At 39.6% G+C, this 21,678-nt stretch overlaps 2 protein-coding genes across 5 annotated transcripts in view; both read right to left on the reverse strand.

Annotated features, from left to right (window-relative positions):
- Window positions 1-26: 26 nt before the first annotated feature.
- Window positions 27-5,814, reverse strand: dhx32b (DEAH (Asp-Glu-Ala-His) box polypeptide 32b). Its single transcript, XM_067517932.1, has 11 exons — window positions 5,409-5,814; window positions 5,069-5,262; window positions 4,104-4,479; window positions 3,775-4,008; window positions 3,213-3,306; window positions 2,975-3,124; window positions 2,147-2,338; window positions 1,901-2,041; window positions 1,587-1,777; window positions 1,150-1,340; window positions 27-820 (listed from the first exon to the last, which is right to left on the reverse strand). The coding sequence occupies exons 1-11, from the start codon at window positions 5,685-5,687 to the stop codon at window positions 646-648; spliced, it is 2,217 nt and encodes a 738-aa protein (XP_067374033.1). The 5' UTR covers window positions 5,688-5,814; the 3' UTR covers window positions 27-645.
- An 802-nt stretch (window positions 5,815-6,616) lies between these two features.
- Window positions 6,617-21,678, reverse strand: part of adam12b (ADAM metallopeptidase domain 12b) — a 71,976-nt gene continuing 56,914 nt past the window's right edge. The window contains exons 16-24 of one of the 4 annotated variants that reach the window (XM_067517947.1): window positions 21,331-21,529; window positions 21,110-21,166; window positions 19,884-19,961; window positions 17,841-17,949; window positions 17,323-17,509; window positions 16,390-16,492; window positions 14,566-14,817; window positions 9,016-9,191; window positions 6,617-8,450 (exon numbers count right to left, since the gene is read on the reverse strand). In XM_067517947.1, coding sequence (XP_067374048.1) covers window positions 8,408-8,450; window positions 9,016-9,191; window positions 14,566-14,817; window positions 16,390-16,492; window positions 17,323-17,509; window positions 17,841-17,949; window positions 19,884-19,961; window positions 21,110-21,166; window positions 21,331-21,529 — 1,204 coding nt within the window. In that variant the 3' untranslated portion in view covers window positions 6,617-8,407. The remainder of the gene's footprint in view (window positions 8,451-9,015; window positions 9,192-14,565; window positions 14,818-16,389; window positions 16,493-17,322; window positions 17,510-17,840; window positions 17,950-19,883; window positions 19,962-21,109; window positions 21,167-21,330; window positions 21,530-21,678) is intronic. The other 3 variants (XM_067517956.1, XM_067517965.1, XM_067517970.1) reach the window with 3 other exon arrangements.

A 21,678-nucleotide genomic window follows, 5' to 3' on the forward strand; every position in this document is an offset into this window, starting at 1 on the left:
GCAAGCAAAGATATATATATATATTTGAAAAAAATCTGAATTCCATCTCAAAAACATAATCTTCACCTCTAGTTTCCCTTGAAAAAGACAATTCAGAGTAGAAGATTTATGTGGGTGACGCTACCCCACGGGTTCTGGCATTGGATTTTGCCCGGGTCAAAGAGGGGACATGATGTTTTTAATGCGGTGTCAGTGAACTGGGTCACCTCACTATTACTGGACTGTATCCACACCAGATGGAGCGGCAGGTGGGCCCAAACTGTGCCTGCACTTCATCAATCAGGCTGGACCCTCAGTGCTGGGGTGACTTGACTGTTGGACAGTTACTGAAGGTAACTGCTGTGAGTGAAAAGGATGAGCAGAATGTGGAGCGACAGAAACGTGAAAATTCAGTAGGGACTGAATATAATTTGTAGACCTCACTGGTGTACACAAATCATGAAAAAAATCTTAATAATTCTTCCAAAATATATTTATATTTATATTCTACCTAAAGATAAATAGAGAACAAGATAGCATGATTGAGGGATTTAGGGGCTGAGTGGAAACTCACAAACAATGAAATTGTATTATTAGTATTCAAACTATGAGCTTCTGTATATATTGGTTATTTCATCCCCCCACTGGGAAGGGTGGATTCGCCAGTCACTGTATGACACAGGGGTTGTAGGTCTGCTCTTCCTCTGGTTTCTCTTGAGGGGTTTTAGGTCTGTGCTGTCGGCACTGAGAAGCCAGATGGTTCAAATAGTTTTGGAGGACATCTTTACTCTCACTTTGTGGTAGATTGTAGAAGTAGTACTGTGGTGCCATCCGTATGAACCTAGTGGGAATAAGACAGGGTCAACAACTCACTCAAAATTTAAGTTCAATCTGACTTACACAAATTCAATTTCAATTTACAAGCTTATTCTAAGTATGAGCCAACCAGGATTTCCTCTAAGGTTAGTTGCGTACTGATGATATACTGATGATGTTGTATAACAGCCTTTGAAGCTTGCTTTTTATGTTGTCCTTTGAAGTTTACCTTTCTCCAGATATGAAGATGTAAAGGTGGTCTTCTGAGTGCTAGTTGTGTATACTCAGTTATGTGAATGCAAAAGCAGCACTAAATATAAAACATACAAAAAACAAAAGCTTAATGAGACTTACTCCTCTGGGGTTATGCGGGTGACAGTGCGGAGGCAGTTGTCCACAGAGAAGGAGTGCTCATGGAACAGTACCCACTCCGGCAGGCCCAGCTTGGGGCTTCTGGGACCATAGGCAGACAGAGGGTGAATCTGTGCTACGTGCTTATGGATCAGAATGAAGTAGTTCCCTGATCCATCCACATCTTGTGCCACCTGATGGGAATTACAATCCAGTGGAATTCCACTGGAGTGACTATCATTAGAGTAATTTTACAAAATGACTAGAAACAGACAAAGAGCATCTGAATATGTTCATGTACCCGCAGAGCTCCATATGTGATTGAATGGGAATGAATAATATCTAATAAAAAGGCTGAATGGAGCTAAAGATTTAGGTAGGATGAAATGTATGTCAAAGTGTAGGCGCTAAGCTGGAAAAACAAAGTTTTCTTCTTTGACCTGCATGAAGAAACCAGCGAGCAGGGCTCTCTTAATGTTGAGGGTGTTGCTTCGGGAACCGAAGGCAGGCACAGAGACAGGCAGCTCGATCCTCTTCAGAGTGTCGGTGAGCTCAGTAACAAGAGCGTCGGCCCTCAGCAGAGCAGTGTGGTTCAGGAACAAATCCTGACACCACTTCTCTACGTCACATTCTAACAAGGGAAGAAGACAGTTCTAATCAGTACTTGTTGTTTCTTGTTATTAATGCAATATTATGGACTATTAATAGAATTGTTTAAATAAAATATGCTCTGCCTATGCAGCTGTCAACTCACGTGGATCCTGCTGGCACTGTTTGAAGGCCTTGTAGATGTCGATAAGGGTGAAGTGGTCTCCTTCTGGGTGCTGGAACTTCATATGGCACTGGGTCGCCTCTGGCCTCAGGTCCACAGAGGGAACAATGAAGCAATTTGGCGCTAAAGATGTCAAAAGATAAAAGTGACATAGAACTTTACTGTAGACCGCTTTATAGAACGCATGACTTTGTACATCCGCCTTGTAAACGCCAGGCAGCGCGTTACCTGTTAGCATTGCAGCAATGATGACCACCTCACTGACACACTCAAACTCACAGGAGGCGAGGAGAGTCTTGGCCATCTGGGGCTCCAGGGGGAACTCGGACATGATGATGCCCATCTCAGACAGGTTGCCATCATTATCCAGAGCTGCCAGGTAGTCCAGCTCCTCCAAAGCCTGCATAAGGCCTTTGGGATCTAGTTTGGAAATGGTTTTGAATTATAAACTTCTTCTCGATGTCAAACCACTCCTGCTTAGAACCAGTACACATTGTTATGACTTTCCATTATTTAAACATAGTCATTATAAAATACATACAACTAAACACTGAAACTGTGAAGGATTATTTTTGTTTGTACGTTGCAAATGTAATCCAAAGTAGTGACCCATTGGGACAATCCTACACCATACTGGCAAGCCTGGCAGCAGATTAGTATTTTATAATCCTCAACAACATCTGCCATGCATTGCTATGCAAAATGTAGACTTTCCCCTGCGACAAATGAGATTCTGTGGGAGAAACATGTTTCTCTGATGAACATTATGGTGAAACAAAGACACATGGGCAGAGATAGCAAGATGGGGGGGGGGGGGTCACACAAAAGCACACAGAAACAGGTCAGCTTTAAAAGGAAGCTCTAACAGGAGCTGTCAGTTCAGCTGAGGCACGGCTCACTGGCCTTCAAGAAAAAAAAAGTTCCTGTCTGTTGGAACAAAGGACAACGGACTGACTGAACCCAAAATTCATATCACATGCAAAATTTAACGAACAACAGGGAGTTAGGGCCAATTCAAACTGCAACAAAAGTTTTTTCATTTTTTATTTGTCCCACCTGGCCTGTCGATGAAGTGACAGTGTCCCAGTCCAGCGATCTCCATCCTCTTCAAGAAGAGCACAGTAGAAGTGATGTCAGACTCTCCAATGTGTGGGCGTGTCTCAGCAGGAAGCTTTCTGTCCTCTGGGTACAGACAAAAACACTTCCCTGTGGGACAAAAAAAAAAAGAAAAGGGTCTTTTCTTAGACGGGATGGTGGCAGGAGAACTGGCAGCCTGAGAGTTATTCTAACTCACCTGTTGGACCTGCCAGCTGTTTGCGAGTCTCGGCTTGACTCGCACTGATTGGCTCAGTGACGACTGAGTGTGTTCGGATTCTGGGATTGTAGACCTGTAATATCAACGCAGCGTGTTGACGTTGATTCTGTACAGTGGTCGAATGCACAGTAACGTCACACAACATATCATCAACTTAACATCAGTCATTGTTACAGTAGTAGTAAACTAATACTACGGATGTAGTATTAGTTTACTAGTTTTAGTAAGTTTTAGTTAGTTTACTAGTATTAGGTTTTCTAAAATGCTTCTAACATGTTAATAAATCGGCATTAAATATCATTGTAGTTTTTGATTATATTTGTGTTTCTGCACATTAGTCACTATAATAAAAATGAGCCCTTTAAAGATAAAACTAAAATTACGACATTATGATTAATGTATGTGCCTGACCTTAATTTACATTTATGCTAATTTCTGCATCAGTATAATTTATAACCTTATAAAGGTTAAGAGGTTTTTTATCTGTTCATGTATTAAGTATCAAGTATTACTTCAACAAATAAAGACCAATGTAACTTACGCATCTTTTCTCCAGGCCTGCATCAACCACAAAACGTACTGAGGTGACAGCCCAGAAGAAGTCCTCACCGGGACTGGATGTGAGGAATATTCTGCGGGTTTGACCCGTCTCCTCCCCAGGGAACAGTCGATTCCCAGGTTGACCAGGGTACACAGCAACAGGCAGCAGCTCACCTAGATCAGGGGGTAAGCTGTGCCCTTCATGACACAGGATGTCATGGGCTATTTCTATTTCCTGGAAGACAGCAAGCAAAGTGTCAGAGGACATGTTCTTTCAGAATGGTGATTCCACCAGACATGTGATGCAGTTTTTTTTTTTGTTTTTTTTACCTGTGCTGTCACCAGAAACACAACCACATCTCCTCCCTCTTTAGAATGGTGGATCTCCAGCACCAGACGGAGAGCAGAGCAGAAGTAGCTGTCACCTGTGCTGCTGTAGAACACCTCCCCTGCACCTGGGCTCTCCAGGCGAATCACAGGCATCACTGAACTGGAGAAATGGGCCAGCTGTTTACTTGTAGGCTCAACGGCACCAAGGAGGACCACCCGGAGCTTTGGCCTCTGCAGGATGATGTCCTTGAGCAGACCCAGGAGTATATCAGTGGATACAGTTCTCTGGTGGGCCTGGTCCAACACTACCACACCGTACCGTTCAAGGAAAGGGTCTGACATCATCTCCCTTAGCAGCATATCATCTGTGCAGTACCTGTGGTGATTGTAAACTGATGCTTAACATTAGTGAACAAAGGGACTTGACATAGACTGTATATAAATTCATCAAAGGTTCAGATAAATTCTCTGTGTTTTTAAATTGAAACCCCATAGGCTGAAATAGTAGAACAATATATTCAGGAAATCCATTCAGCACACCTCAGAGCGGCATCTTGATGAAAGGCACCTTGTCTACACTTCACTTTTGCACCTAATAATGTAATTTACTCTGATAATTAGGCTGGGGAGTGGGTCCTTTAGTACTTGCTGGCTGCCTGTTTGTCTTGTCTCCCTGGCCTCTATGTGCTTAGATTATTTGTTCTCTTGCTGACTTAGGAGGGCCCCACATGAGGGAGTGTGACATATGTGCAGACTGGGAGCCGGGCAGCTGTGGAGGAGCCCCTGAAAAGAACTCCCCCTCAAGCCTTTTGTTCACTACTCTCCCAGGACTTAGCAGAGGCGGGGTGATTTAACTGTGTGCGCTGTGACTTTGCATTATTCTAACAACAACGAAAGAAAGAATCAGAGAGAGAACCACTGGATATATCTCAATTTGAACAGTTGGAAGCACTGCTTTAGCAAACCTGAGCACCGTGTCTGTACTGCAGCACATTTCCAGAGGGATACTGTATCCAACTTCGTGGCCAATGTTCACGTCCATCTCATCGGCCACCCTCAAAGCGAGACCCACTGCTTGTTGTGCATTGGTCTGGGTACAAACCACCATGCCATGATTAAACTGGACTGACAGGCAGAATTCGGCACACCACTGAGGAATCTGTTGTAAAATAAGAGTGGGTTAAGTTGTCATCACAAATGCTAAGTTGATGGTTAGAGGGCTTCAATATCTGCCAGTGTTAATGAAATGTTCAATATTTTCCATGGCAGCACAATTTACAGTGTTAAATACCACAAAGTACTCACTTGAGAACTCCTCCCAGTTTTTGCTGAGCCACAGACATAAACAACCTCAGCTTTTTCCAATGTGTCCATGAATTCACATTTTACTCTCCACACTGGCAGCTTTTTTCTTTCCTTCAACAGTTTGTAAAACCTGGAGGAATAAGGTAGTCCATCAAACCCATTAAGCTCCAAAACATCATATTCTTTGTTTCCTTGACTCAAATCTCCTGTGTTTGAGCAACACAGGGATTTTCCCTCTAAACAGCCTGCTCCAGTTAAACTGGTAACATGGTGTGCCATCACAAGCAGGCTCCCAGTCTGTTGGGTTTAGACTTCATTTACAGATCCACAGGGAGGAAATCTTCAGCTCTCAGTTAACTGTTGGACAGAACACAGACCTCCTGCACAAGTGAAGCCAAATGAAAGGCTCTCTAGGCGGCCAGCCCAGTGCTGTCATGTGGCTACTAATCCCATAGAAGTGCAGTCATCAACAGATGACACACACACACACACACACTTTACTACTATCTTTGTGAGGACATTCACTGACAATCCATCCTTTGTCCCCTTACCCATCACAACTCAAAGCTTAAATCCAACACTTAGTATAACTTTAACCAGTTTATTCCTTAATCCTAGAACTGTCCATGTCGTCACTCTTATGGTCTAAAACTAAAACTGGTCCTCACAGATTATAGCAATGTATACACATACTACTACATACATGTGGATACAAAACAAATGTGTATATCGACTTGGGCATTTTTTCTATATCAACACAATGTGCCTGGCAGTGAAGACTTATGAATTAGCTTATTAGGTTTTTTTGTTCTCACATCACCACTTCAGTGTAGTTTCAGATATTGATATTGAATCTGTTATATACTTTAGGTTCCTTCATGTTCCTCAGTTTGCTCTAAGAACAAATTAGAGGTCAAAGGTTTTCCTGGTTTTGTTTTCTTTCTAGCCCTTGGTCCAAAGTCATCATTAGATCTTGTGGGAGCACATTAGGACAAAACATGAGAGGGAGCTACTTCAGTTTTTGTAATGACCTTAGTTGTCTGACAGATGGCAGTGTTGAACAATCTGCAGGGGAGAATGCCTGTGGACATAGGCTGCAGGGAAACTGGTACAAAGTAAAGCATCTTTTTTTAAAATTTGTATTAAAAAGGTTCTTCTACAGTTAAATTATATTTTGTATACACGTATTATATTTCAAATTAAAAAGCATTCCAACAGATGAACACTTTTAACCATTTAAATCATGTCTGTCTTTTTTAACAGCTTCATTCTGACAAATTGAAAACAACTTGTTATAAACAGTCATAAAGGAACTTTTATTTTGGTCTGAGTTCATCAATAAAATCTGTCAGTTCAAGTGATATCCTGCAACATTTCTCTCTGGTCTAACAGGTTTAAATTTCATATAGTGTAATGGGGCACAGCCTCAAAGTAGTTCTTGTATTACTGTGCTTGTGTAAAAACTAACAAAAAATAGACCCAACCAAAAGCACATTAGTGATAACTGACATACATTATTTACACTTTACAATGGCTTTTAAACGTGTTACAGTTATGCAAATAAACACACCACACTGAGGATTTACACATGGCTTAAACATTTAACGACTAATCAACACAGCACTAACAAATATTTTCCGAACCTGTGAGCAGGCTGTCTGACAATCGAATACATCAGCACACCTTCAAAATTAGAAAACTTACTTGCACTGTTATTGACACATATGAAAAGCAGGTTTATAGTCAGTAATTTGGCAGCGGTGAGAGGACAAGCACTGCATTTGAATACACTGCTAATTTAAAATGCATGATCCGAATGAACAGTACAAAAGAAAACTGTGTTATGAAGTATTTAACTGTTAAATTCCCTCCTCGTAAAACAGCAAGTCAACAACAAATAACATCAGGAAAGTGCCTAACCCAAAGTGCAACACCAAGCTCTCAATGTAATGAACAATACTGTGAATACAATCCGAATGGAACGTCATGAAGGCAAATAAAATAAAATAAAAAAAACATCTAGATGAGCATGGTTGAGGAAAGGCTTGGAAAGCTCACAGCGCTGAAGTCATCGTGCTTGGCTCACACACTCAGGACAAAGTGAGCATTAATGTTAAACATACAAACACCAGGGTTGATGCTGAATTATTTGGTGTAGGTGTAATTCTCTGGAACACAATCAATCCGTCAAATCTGCAGCGCTTGCCAGCGTCAGAAAAACATGTTGAGCGTCCAGCACATGCCCCGAGCAGTGTGTCAGAGCCAGTCAGAAATGTGTGAAAAGTACTTTTCCTGTTTGTACTTTACTGCAAAAGTGGACTTATAAGGGAATAAAGGAACGTGACTGTGAGACTTTAAAAGGAGCTGATCAGATTAATAACACAATAAAAGGTTTGTGAGGCTTTATTATGATTCCAACTCTTTTGTTCTGGCTTTTAGATGATACATCCACAAAACTACGTCAATCCTGCACTGTGTTTAGGAAGAAAACAATACCGCCCTATCGTACAACTTGACAAGCTGGGCTCCATTTCTCTTTTATCAAGTCCAAAGTAATTTTTTTGCACTTCAAAAATTCAAGCAACTTCACCGGTTATAAAAAAACAGAACAACGCATCATTCATTTTAGCATTTCATTTGTGAAAAAAAGTATAAAAAAATCACTCAAGAATGCAAAAGAAATATCATAAATGACACCATGTTTCTTTCTTTTCTGACCTTTTCCGTGGGGAAAATCAATCTTGATCAGTGTGCCCTGTGCACAGACTGTTAAATAGTTAAATAGATAAACAGTTCATTGGTACCTGAGCGAGGACAACAAAGCACCATTTACAGGTGTAGCACCATGGTGTGATGTTAGCCCCCTTTCACTAGAAACTCTGTGAAATGTCCAACTGTCCGAAAGGTCTTCCAGAGTCTCTGTAATTAGTGCAAATCAAGAAAATCTCTGTCTGTTGGTAGGAGAGCTACTTGTCCATGACACCAAGAGCTCAGCAGTCCTATTGAGCCTTCGGTGGTCTGTAGGGTAACACCGGCACAGGTCTGAAATGTGAACAACAATACAACAGATTTGTGACAGTAAACACAAACGGTTCATTAGCTGTGTGATCACATTTGACAACGTTTGATTTTATCATTGTCTGAAACACAAATTTATATTATATGATGATAGTACGCACAGATGCAAAATATATTATGGCAATCTGAAGGTCTATTGTCTGAATCATTAACTGTAATCGTACTGGATTGTTTCTGTAACACTTTGACAAATTGAATGCAAGTGAATTAAACGTACAGAAACACAGGTTAAATAAGGAGACATATTAAATGCACATCCTAAAAACCTCTTAAACACCAGCATTACCAGCTGCAGTGGACCAACAGTGGACAAATGACTTATAATCAAATTAAAAACCCAACAACCTGTATATGAAAAGAAGACACTTCTGTTCTTCCATGATGTCACTAATTTGCCCCAGTGCTGCCGATTCTACACTGTGCAAGCATTATGGCTCTTTTCATATGAGACTTTTCAAGCCTAAATAAATTGTTACTTTTATGTTGTGAACACAGACATCCGACATGTGAATCCTCTCATGTGACTGACCTGCTAGGTAAAGGGATAGAAGGCGGAGGCCTTGGCACCGTGGGGATAGGTATGGGTAAAGGTCCAGCCCTGGAGATGTGGAGCCCTGCTGCTGTGGGGCTGTGACCAAGCCGAGAGCTCCTCCCTAGTGGATCTGCAGGTAGGGGTTTCTGAGGTGGGCTGGGCCTCTCAAAGTCCTGAAGAAGAAGACACATTTCAAATTCGGACCATCAGGTCAACATACTCTATATCCGGATATTAATTTGAAAAAACACCACGAAGCACATTACTCTTATCTTGAAACACAGTGAATGGGAACCTGAATAATGTAACATGTCACCTTCTACCTCCTTTTAAATATGGATTAGCTGCATAAAAGCTGTCAGGAGACAAAAGCAAACACGTTTCACTAGAGGGCACTGTGTTATCAGTATCTCTCTCTGAATATCCACAGCTAACATGAGATGAATTCCAACCCTCATTCCCCTTGTCTCCGCCACCTCTGTGGCAGTGCTGTAGAAGGTTATCTCAACCAAGTGCCATCATGTGTTACTAATCTACAGCGAGGAGGTGAGGTGAGGCAGTGATAAACATCTGCCACCAGATGCCCAGCTACTATCACGCATGCACCATCACACATGCGCGAGTGCAGTTCAGTTTATGCACAGAACCGTCTCACAACCACCCACACACATGCACAGCCACACATATTGTGACATTACTGGTTAAGAAATGTTTTGGGCTTAAACGTGGTAGAAAATACAAGCGTACACACTCAAGAGGATTACATGGTAAAACTGAAAGCAATATGCACACACACACACACACACACACACACACACACACACACACACACAAAAGTTTCGACATCATGCATGGATGAGCTAGAAGATTTAAAACATTCAAAAATGTGGTCAAGATGTGGCTGAGTTAGTCACAGCAACAATCAGTGTTCACTCCTGTGTGACTCAGAGGATGCAAAAACAGAAGGATTCACCTTAGAAGAACTTTTCATGAGGGGGTTTCTTTACCAGAATATGTGGCTAACCAAATAACCACTGCAAAGATGGGATAGGTCACATTACAGTATTTCTGTGTTTTTTGTTTGGCTGCACTAGAGTTTATATATATGTAGATAGCCCCTGTCCACTTCACTGTTCCATTTCCCACAGTCTGGGAAAGACCCTTTCCTGTTTCAACATGACAATCCCCCAGTGGACGATGCATGCAAGGCTCTTGAAGAAATGTCTTTCACAGTGTAGGACAACTTAATTGGCCTGACCAAAACCCCATCCACCACATTTTTTAATGATTCAAAGAAACTTGATGTTGCCCAACATCAGTAAATCCTGCAGCCAGGTCCTAAAATCTTGTGGAAAGATGCTCCAAAGGAGCGGAGTTTTCTATGACAGATATATAGTACAGTGCCTTTTATATTGAATATCCCCCCCCCGCCCACTTGGAAGTTTTCACCCATTATTTTCATTGAATCATGGTCAATTTAATTTGGCTTTTTGACAAAAAGAAGTCCCCAGAAGTTAGGGAGTAAATACAAGAAAGTTTCCCGTAACCGAATATCTTTAGTACAGTTAAATCCATCTTTTACAAAATAGAATCAATATGGTACCTGCATAAATCTGCCTAGAGCAGGCCGTTGTCAAAAACGGTGCAATAGTGACTAGTGAGGGAGCCCACCAAGACACCTCTGAAGGAGTTTCACGCTTCAGCGGCTGTGCATATAACAACTGCTGCCTGGGTTGAAAATGTATGAATTTGACCATGACTCAGTGTTAAGGAGAACAAAAACTTTTTACAAGCATTGTACCTTAATCAATATTTAGATTTGGATGTCCAAATACTTTTGCGCATCTCACATACTATATTTTTATGCATTTGAGGTTATAATAATTAAGGAAATATACAATTAGGCCTGTAAGTAATGATTATTTAAAGTGATTAATCTTAAATTCATTAGAACAAAAAACCTAAATTGTTTTGGGCTGTGAAAAAAAACAAATCAAATCCCATCATCTCTTTCATAACATATGCAAATAAGTAAAAAAAAAAAACACAAAACAGGGACACGGTGATGTTTGGCACTAACACTTTTGCACTCACTTTGTTAATTGACTAATCAATAAATTATTTTTCAACTTTATGTACATTGCAGCCAGTAATGTCACAAAACATGCTATAACCTAGTCCCACTATAATATTTTATACACTGTGGCAGTAAGTTAAAAAGGTTGTAAAAACAAGAAACAATTTATTTGTGTTATATAATTTCCATTAACTATGGGGCACAGTAAAACACTCTTTTTAGACCTTAAAATTGGCCAAAAGGTTATAAAATTGCACAGTAAAACACCTTCAAATGCAGTTATAGGACAGGAGATGCTCCACAGAGGCTATAATGTTATGAGTCTTTAATAAGACTGAGCTCTACCACATCAGTGCATTACAGTCTGACTGCCTTTCAGTCCCCATGTGGACACGCTCACTTGCTGAGTTTGGGGGGACGATAAAACATAAGCAGTGGGGGATTCCTGTGATCCCATTAGAGGAATCAGTGTGAATATTAACTGAAACTAACAGCATTTCACAGACTTACACATACAGTTTACCACCCACTATGATCTATTAGTATGAATTCTACTCCTGACACACTCCTACACGTGTAACTTATGGGTTTAGCTTCAGTGAAATATAAGCCTATAAAATCAGGCTGTTTTTTCAACCGAGTGCACAGAGGAAAACAAACATGTAAATGGACAGATGTATCCACTCAAATGCAAGAATAATCCATGTCTCATGTGTATTCTAATGCCGCTTTTGGCAGAAAACCTGGAGTCTTGGTGGTGTTCACATGTCTTAATTCAAAATGAAGGATTGCACCATCCTCTGTGGCCTGAAGAAGATCTATGAGCCTTGGGCTTACAAGCACCTTTCAAAACCCACTGGAGGGACTGAAAAATGCGTGGTCCTCAGGCCAAAAACAAAGCTATTTTTCTGAGTTCCTGAAAAGCTGACACGTGGAAAGCCGTGATTTTCACTCCTCAGCATGTGATACTGCAACTTTGCTTTTGCTGTGCACCTGAACAGCGTGATAGCTTGTTTGCTTGACATTCACTTGATTCTACAGGTATCTGATATGTATTTTTCCTTCAGCTTAACAAAATAATGACAAGCAGATCTGTTTGTTAAAATTTGCAGCCCCCAGAGCTTTATTCCCCTGCAAACACATCAACATTAATGGGGAGCAATCAGCATATGAGCATAAGAGAGCCTCTGAAAAAGTCTTTTAAAATAAGATATATTAGCACAGACAGAGGGGTGGGGGTTGTGTCAAGTATTACAATGATCTTGTAATACACTTTCTTAGTGAGGTTTAATGTCCTGTATGTCCTTGCTGGCCTGTTATTAAATCTCGACCAAATCCTCTCCTCTGTTTCTGACCTACGTGTGCTGCCTCTGCTCGCTCCATCTGTTTCATTACAGCAAAATGAGTTAGTAGATATTAGCAGGTAACAGGGTTTCATTATTTTGGCAGCCCAGCGATCAGCCTCTTTATAAAGCAAGCAGCAGCCTTTCAGCTAAAGTGCATCTTCAGTTGGCACACATTCATGTTAATCAAGGGTGAAGGTAGAGTAACACAAAACCAGCCAGAGCTGGATATGATGTCTGTTTCTCAGGTCCTTTACTTAAAGCTACAAAATGGTACGTAAGTTAGGTGGTGCAGGAAACTCTGCAAAAGCTCAGTTTTGCTCTTTACGGGCCACCACACTCTGCCCTTCATGTAGACAACCTTATTAAATTAAAATAAATTAAAATGTTGCAAAGCTTACGATAATAATAATAATAAATAGTATTCTCTGATTGGTTAGAAGGGCAAACCTTATTCAAAAAACGTTTAGAAGTGAATATATCCACACTACTAAAACCTGACAGCTCCCCACATGTAGTTCTGGAGCATATTTCTACTAAAATTATGGTCCTTGACTGGCATATCACATACAGTACTACAGTACTACATTAGCAGGCTGCTAATGCTGCTTTATCAAAGTGTAAGTGAGATTTTACTGTTGCAGCTGGTTGAGATGATGTTAGATAGAAAAATTTCAATAGACAGTGTTTATATTGTAGTCTGGCCCTCAACAGAGAAATCTGAAAGGTTATGAGGAAAGAAGTTGCTTGGTTTTAGCAAAATATTATTTAATTCTACTTTCTGGGCCTGAAACTGTTAAATCTTTCACAATGCACTGTTTTTATTGTATAATATACAAGATAACTATAGCAGTAAAAGTGGAAAAGTATTTGCAACCCAAATATAGTGGAGCAGATGGATAAACCTTGAAAAAATTACAACTTTCTCAGGGAAGGTACTTTGGTACTCGAGTAAATATACTAAGTTACTTTCCCCTATTCTATTGTTCACCTTTGGAGTTATTAATAAATTTAATCTCTGCTTTCCCACTCTAAGTCCTTCGTGCTGTGACTTTTTACAGACTTTGGGATTATCTTCGGCTTTTTTTTTACTTATCATTTAGCTAATGTCTCTCTCTTTTCTGTTCTTTTAAAGGAGCTCACATCTGCCAATTTTCTGTGCACCCTGCTGTGACTTACAGAGTACCGACATCTAGTACAATCCCCCTTTGCTGCACTGGTACATGAACTGCTCTGGATTTGGATCCACCACCGGAGCAGACAGATGGATTTACTATCTACACTGCATTCAATGATGCTGGCTCAGCAGAAAGCAGTGCCTTACTCAGGAGTTAGGTCACAGAGGGATAGACAGATTGGATTTTGCTGTCGATATGTGGGCAAGTGAGCTGACCGCAGTGCAGAAACGCAATGAGTTCCGGTATCCAGCACTTTGCTACAACCTTAAAAAATGACCACACAGATGGCTGTACAAGCTTTAGATCATTAACTACAATTTGCATAATTTTGAAATTACTGAAGAGCATTTTTTTAAGAGTACCTGGGTTTTCAGATTTAATTTATGACCCCCCCATCCCATTCCACTGGTTTCGTACATTTTACTATGGCATAAAAATTGCAGGAATAAAATTTGCCTGAGATAGATCATCCATTACATTGAGCATTTCTTTTGTTTATTTATTGTTAGTAATATGGTGTAAGCCTTTTAAAACTCTCATCTATGTGTCCAAGGACATGGATCAGTAGTTTTCAGAAGAAAAAAAAAGGAAATTAAAGCATTTGGGATTCCATGATTACTGCGAAAATGTTATCTGCTGATTAAGATCATGTGTTTCAACAACACTGCCCATATTTGGCATGTGTTTTTAGCAGTTGACTCAAATATCAGATTCTCTTAAACACAACACAACACAAGAGAGTATGAAAATTTAATTTTGACACAAAAAGCTAAACTATAATTTTACTGTGACCTCTTTCAAGGAAGTTTAAAGATTCAACAGCTTGATTTTTTCACTTTAAAGTTTTGATTTTTAAGAAAGACAAAGCTTAAAACTTTGCAGAATGTAGGAATCCAAATGTGTCAAAAGGTATAAAGAAAAGCATTCATCAACATTTTTGCGAACAAACCTGGTCTACTCTGTATGATGGCTGCTGGCGGGGCAGACTGAGAAAAGGTGGCACTCGAGGTGGCGAGAGGGACGTGTGGGGAGGCAGCACCCTGTGGTGGACCGGGAGAGGAGGCAGGGTGGGCTGGCCCACACTCAGAGACACAGGCATGGGCTGGCTGATTTGCAGGGGTTGGTAGAGGGGCAGTCTGCGCAGGCTGTGAGAGTGGAAGTTGTTTGGGGGGAGAAGAGGCTCTGCGCTCAGGAGAGATGGCTGAAAAGATGAGAAGAGGACGTTATTGTCAGGGATGTTTCATGAGTTCACAGATCTTTTCTTTTTCCCTCTCACTAGTCTATAGAATTTAGTCTTGAATTGTTAAGTTGATTGTAGGGAACCTAATGAACATGTAGAAAACTAAACAAAGGTTTGGTCTGACAATAAAAGGTATTTGTATTAGAGGCCCAGCTTGTGCCTCTAATGTATAATTTTCTGGGTATTAGTAGATCACTAAGACATAAATGTATTGATTAGAATGTAGAGGCAGGAGCTCGAGGTAGGTCCAAAGTATATTTAGTCTGACCCAGTCAGAAAGGATTGTGTCGTAATACAGCAAGTCTCACAATGTGTAACACCCAAGTCATTCCAAGCACTTTTTGATATCTGCTGTTCATTAATTGGAGGGTTGCTTCTTACAGGTAAAGAATTTTGGAACCATGGAGAGGTTTTAGATAATAAACACAATACAGGATCATTATATGCAGCCCTTGCCTTGAAAAGTGAGTACTGACAATCTTTCACCTGACATATTAATGTGTATTTCAATCATAAAAAGTAAAATTCCACTTCAGTCATAAAGTTCTCATTAGAGTGAAAGAGCTGATGTCAGAGTCAGTCATAAAACTGCGAAATAGCATTATTGGATATGATGTTGTGAGGTTGTTAAAACCGAGTCTGACCACATGTCCTGACCAGCTGTTACCCCTCTACTTCAGAACAAATTCACAATTTCACCTAAAACAGCTGGGAAAGAGTTAGCAGCTAGACAACACAAACACACACACACACACACACACACACACACACACACACACACACACAAACACATACACGATGAATTCATGTGTTGCTAGGTGACATCTGGACATCGTGAGTGGCTAAAGTGGTCACCATAATTAAAATGAACATTCTGGTGACAGTACACTACTAAATATAAACACATGAACTTCTAAACTCAATGATACTAGAGTTTCATCCACAATTGCTGCAGATACAGGCCAGTGCAAGCGAAGATTGGTCACACACACACAAATGCCCATACCTTCACTGGGTAATAAACATATAAATGATAGCTAATCTCCCTCTGCAAACAAATCAAAACCCATTTTCTTCCCCTGCAGAATCAATCAACTCTGTTCTCATGAAAAAAATATTTTAATCACAAACAAATATAAAAAGGATTCAAATAACAACAACTAGATTCTCATTTAAATAGAGCAATTTCCAAATTAAAGTTCCTCTGCCTCCCGTTTACAATAGCATCGTGATTAATATTTCTTCAAGAGAGGTATAATGAGACTGAATCAATTACCTGGCTTACCGTCAGCTTGTTTTGTCACCCAACCTAAAGGAATGACAGCACTAAGCTGAGGCTTTGCTGCTGGATACTGAGGGGCTTTAAAGAAGGATTATTACAAAAGAAATCAAATCAAATGGCCTGTGAAAGAAATGAGCACACAAACAAGCAGTAAATATATTTGTTTATGGACCTATAACACACAGTCATACAAACATCTGCCAAGTTTCCTGACAGATGCAGTTACACACAGATTGTAGAGACTGCCTCACCTTATAAACTCCAGAGGGTTTGGGTGGAGGTTTGCGTTGAGGTGTTGGCCTGTATGTAGACTGAGTCCTGATGGGGCTTGTTGGCCTGTTGGACTCCACAGATCTACAAGCACAACAATACCACTTAAAAATATTTTCTCAATTACCATCTTACTGTGAGTGATATGGGGTTTGACATGAGCACACAACGTTCTGCCAATGTTGAAGTTGTTGGAATGTTGGAGTTTAGCTATTTCAACTGATTTATGTGTGTGTCCTTTTATTTTTCCCACATTTTTTAAAGAAGGCTTGAAAAAATGTGACAATTTCTTTTAGCAACAAGTTTTGCAATGTTTTAATCAAAATGTGATGACAGTTTGTGTGTGTTACATTTATGTTGCCAGGGCAGTGTCAATCAAATGTTATCAATTCACAGTAATACAGCCCCGAAGAAGCAGGTTACGTGTACTTTCTGACTGATAAACATTCTAATCTAAGTATGGTTGATTCTTGATTATTTAGGCATAAATAATTACTGTTACAGTAATTATTTATTTTCTGGTATTTTCTGTATTGGACTGTAAACAACTTTCATATTTTGACCTATACTAATTTAAAATCTTTTAGATTATAGTCGTAATTCATTCGAAATGCATCATTTAAAAATGATCCAATTGAACGCAATGTACATTTCCCCTGTTATTACTAACAAATGACATGGTTCTTTTCAGGTATCTTCTTTTAAACTATTAAGGAAATATTAGTAAATGGGGGACTTGACAATTTACTACTACAATTTACAACCTTTTAGAAAAGTGGTGCTAGAGTGATGCTTTTAATTTACATTCATATCATAAATTGTACCTACAGCCATCCAGGTGAACTTAATTAAAATTTATCCCATTTTTTTTTTAATGCAGTCTGATAAAATGTTTTCATGGTACGACACGTCACCTGAGTTTCTCCAAGGTGCGCTTCTTGTTGGTGAAGAGAAGATGCAGCAGAGATTTCCTCTTCAGAAAGATCATTACGGTGGCTACCAGAAGGCTCAGTAGGGTAACCAGGATTGCCACAGTAATGGCCACACTGTCGGCTGATGCCATATATGACAACACACACATTAATACACACACACGCACATCTACAGCACAGAACAATGACAGAAGATAACGCAAAGACAATTACAGCTAGGCCATGGTCAGCAGCTGGGTTTGTGATACAGACTTTTCTGACCATTTCTGCTCTTCACTCTAAGGGCATAAATAATCTTTCTCTTTTAAGATGACAGACTAATATATTGCTGGGTGGAGTTGTGTTGTTGTAGGGAGTTATACTATAGCCAACACATCTATCCCTGAGAGAGATGCACAACTTGCAGCTGGTGAAGCTTTGTGTTGCTGCTCTATTCTAAGTTAGTGCTGCTGTTGCTATGTCTTCATGAGTGAGGATAGAAATTAAGCTGTCTTTGCTACCTGCCAGTCTCATTGGCCCACTGTCAATGCTCCCACCGAAGCCGGATTTCTCACAGAACGGAGGAGCCCAGTGTGCTTCACAGTGGCAGTTCTTCTTGTTGTTGCACACCTGCAAACAAATTAGCTTGACTTTATATAACATGCTACACTGATACATTGACATGCATATTTCTAGGAACTAGAAATATGCATGTATATAAATCATGAATCGCCATCTACAAAGGGCCTATCGCTTAGTAAAGACATAAAAACTGAAATTTGAAGTCTTGTCTTCTTCACTGAAGACACTGGCTGTGCATGTGTATGTGTCATAATAGATAAAACATGTGCATGGGAGAGTCCATCTCCTAAAGCCTCAGATTTCCAGCCCAGAAGTCTGATCCAGAAGGATTCCCTTGTGAGGCAATGCTGTGCAGCTGTCAGTTGGAAGGAGGATGGAGGAGAGAAAGAGGTGAAAATGGAATTGTCCAGCTGCAGGGGATTTACATTTAACACAGACATACAGTCAAGTGCTGCTCATGCCTGGAGGCCATGGACGCTTCTTCACTTACTCCTGGGTGATGGGGTTAAGAGTCACTTAGGGGCTAAGAGGGAGGATAGATCAGGAGGAGTTTTTGTCTGTATGTTATACTAATAAAATATGAACAAACACTGGAGCAAATACAATCTATTTATTTTATCATAATCATCTGTTGTATAGAATTAACACTCACAACCGTAACACGCGCAAAATGTACCATTATAATTACAATATGCTACTTTGTAAAGGCAATTAACAATTTGTGCCTAAGGATATGTTATGTATTGTATTGTATGTAGTGGTAATAAGGTGGAAATTCAATCAGAAACCAAATGTTACACCCAGGTTTTCTTATCAGTGTAATTGATAAAGTTAGTATATTTTATTATTTATATTTTATTTAATTATAAAGTTATTATATTTTATTATTTATATTTTATGTTATTATATATAGTTATATATATTATAAGGTTATCTTATCAGTGTATTTGAAACTTCAAATTTTAATGTTTAATTCCCAAAGACATCTAGCTGACACAGGAATATAAAGTACAGAAAAGCTCATCTCATCTCCTTAAGAAAAAATAAATAAAAGACTGTTCCATGTGCCTGAATATGGTCAATACATGCGTTGCAAAAGTGAAAGAGTGATAAAGTGAGTTGGCTTGCAGACAAACAATATTCTTTGAACTCCTACAGTAAATTCAGAGAATTGCTACTTTATCAGTCTGGTCTCGTACTGTGTGAAGTGTTTGAGAAAATGGCAGACAAATTGATTTAGTAGATACTTCTGCAGGAGGGAAGATGTAGTTCAAGCCCACATGTTTAATGGGAAACCTTTTTTCTATACCTCAAATTTTCTTGCAGAGTCATTTTTTTATGTGATTATTTTTGCTGCAGTGGTGAATCTACAGGCAACTTCAACTTTTTAAGTTGCTGTTTTTCTTGACATTCTAATTTGGTCTTTAAAAGTTAGGTCAGTAATAAGATGATAACAAAAAATATATTGATAGTTTTAGGACCAAAGTATTAATTTTGCATTGTTTTGAACCTTTCTGCAATAGAGAGCCATAAAAGTAAGGATTGGATTGTACTGCGAACTACTGGCGCCTCTGAATGGGTGATTCACAGAACTAAAACTACAAAGTAAATAAAGCATAAACACACATCATGTTAATATACAACATCGGTGAAACTTTCTTGGTAGAGGTTTTTTTTATTATCTTGCAGTGTTGTACTGTATCTCCTCTCTCTGTACAGACAAAGATGATAGACAACACTTTAAGTAGACCATAAACGCCGCTGTTAAACAGCATTTATTTAACCTCAGTTGCCTAATGAAGATTGATTGTACAGAATAGGAGCAGCTGCCATTTATCACAGGCTACTCTGTAAATACACTGTTCTTCTGCTGCTGCTGTTTGCAATTAGAAGTCAAAAAGTGACTGAATAGACAGGCTTGTAACATGATATGGTACATAATATGGGACAACACATTGAGCTAATAGGTACTTTGCACTCACCCCACGTCCATTGCACTTCCCAGAGCACTCATGCACACCATAGACACTGACGTTCTGGCACTGGCGATTTAGGCACACCTATAATGCGAAGAGCATCATTGAGCATTTTTAAGAGATAAAAAACTAGAAAGCCATTGAAGATGAGCTCAAGAGACTAATGATAAAAAAGCTGAACTGTTCTCCATCACAAAATCATAGCATTTGTCTGCAACACAGGTTTAGTGTGCAACACTTTGGCAATAGCAAAATCTATAAAGAGAATAACAATTTTGGGAAAAATACAAATTACTATAAATAATTAAGGAACAAGCAGGCATAAATTTTGCATAACACTGAGGTAGCTGCCCCACAAAAATCACAACCCTTAATGCAATTCTGAAGGTGCAGACTCTTAAGGCACAATATACAGTGTATCGTCTAGAAATAACAAAAACATCAGACTGGAAAAAGCCAGCTGTTGCTTTCATGTAGAAAATATGGCCTACATTAGGCAAAGCAGTTTTTAGCTCTCATCTTCCTCAAATTGCCACTGCTGTGTAAAACCCGTGCTGCCAACCTAATGCCCTGATTGGCATAGAAAACAGAAAACCTCTTTGGGATGAACAAAGGCTTATGACAAAGACCCACCTTTTGGCCCTCAAAATTTCCAAATAATGTGTGTAGCTAACTCATGATTTAGGAGACTGTAGCCAGGAGACTGGCTGACATGGCAGACAGCCATTTTGCACGAAAAGGATGTTCAAAGGGGTACAAAGGCCTTTTCAGACTAGGGGTAACTCTACTGATGTAACACGTTTCAACCACACAGGCAAAGTTCTTGCAAACAGCTTAGGAGATAACACAGTTTTCAGTTGAGAAGAAAGCAAAACACTGTGACATGGACTTTGAACTCTGGGCTATAAAATCATCAATATTACAGGGGATGCTACATGTCTTGCACAACTTATTATAGAAATTTCAAACAAAGGTTTACCTAAACAACCTCCCCATTAATATCCTTGTCATCCTTATATTATCTGGAAGCATAATGAGAGTAAAGAGGCCAAAGGGTGCCGCAAATTTCAGCAGCAAAGCTAGCATCTACAGTCTGTACTGGTGCTATCTGCTATAAAAACTAATATATGCCTACTAACATGTTAAAATAAAACAGCAGAAAAATGATCTGGAAAGACAATTGAGAAGGCGAGTGCTCCAACCCCAAACTTCATGTTGTGCAAAAATAACACCTCTGGTATGGCGGGCATAGAGGGAGAGATGTGACACATCCTGCAGGTTTTGTCCAGCTGTGATAGGAAAATTAAGTATGAATACATTTAAATGCTTGTGTTTTATTTAGTTAATTGTACTTTGTTTCATTTCCATGTTTTGTCTTGAAGTGTTTCCAGAAGTGCTCCAAGGTCAGCTAAAGAAGCACAAACTAACTCAATCCTACATCCTGGTTACCCACCATGCCATCTCCACACTTTGTTCCAGCAAGAACCAGTCCAGGGTCTGGCATGTCATCACCCAGGTAAACATGTGTTCCTCGACAAAGAATACGCCCTCCTTCTTGCAGAGGGATGTTGGTTTCAATGGAAACAGCATTTGTTCCGATCACTGGGCGGGTGGCTCCTCCCTGGCACTGAATTTTACCACACTTTGCATCCCTGCATTTGACACCCACAGAAACAGACATTGCACTTAAACACAAAATAAGAAAAAACAAAACAAAACAAAACAAAAAAATGGTAAAACAATTCATTAGAAAAAAATCTTAAAATATAAAACGCCTGTCAGTCACTGACAAAGATAAGTA

Source organism: Channa argus, chromosome 1, assembly GCF_033026475.1.
Source record: "Channa argus isolate prfri chromosome 1, Channa argus male v1.0, whole genome shotgun sequence".
NCBI lineage: Eukaryota > Metazoa > Chordata > Actinopteri > Anabantiformes > Channidae > Channa > Channa argus.

What these genes read in the sequence shown, in the direction of transcription:
- dhx32b (XM_067517932.1), bottom strand. Translation starts at nt 5,687, where the DNA reads ATGGCACACCATGTTACCAGTTTAACTGGAGCAGGCTGTTTAGAGGGA. An exon ending in AAACTGGGAGGAGTTCTCAA is followed by an intron (nt 5,263 to 5,408) that starts GTGAGTACTTTG and finishes ATTTTACAACAG; the next exon opens with ATTCCTCAGTGGTGTGCCGA. An exon ending in CAGGCCTGGAGAAAAGATGC is followed by an intron (nt 3,307 to 3,774) that starts GTAAGTTACATT and finishes TTGATATTACAG; the next exon opens with GTCTACAATCCCAGAATCCG.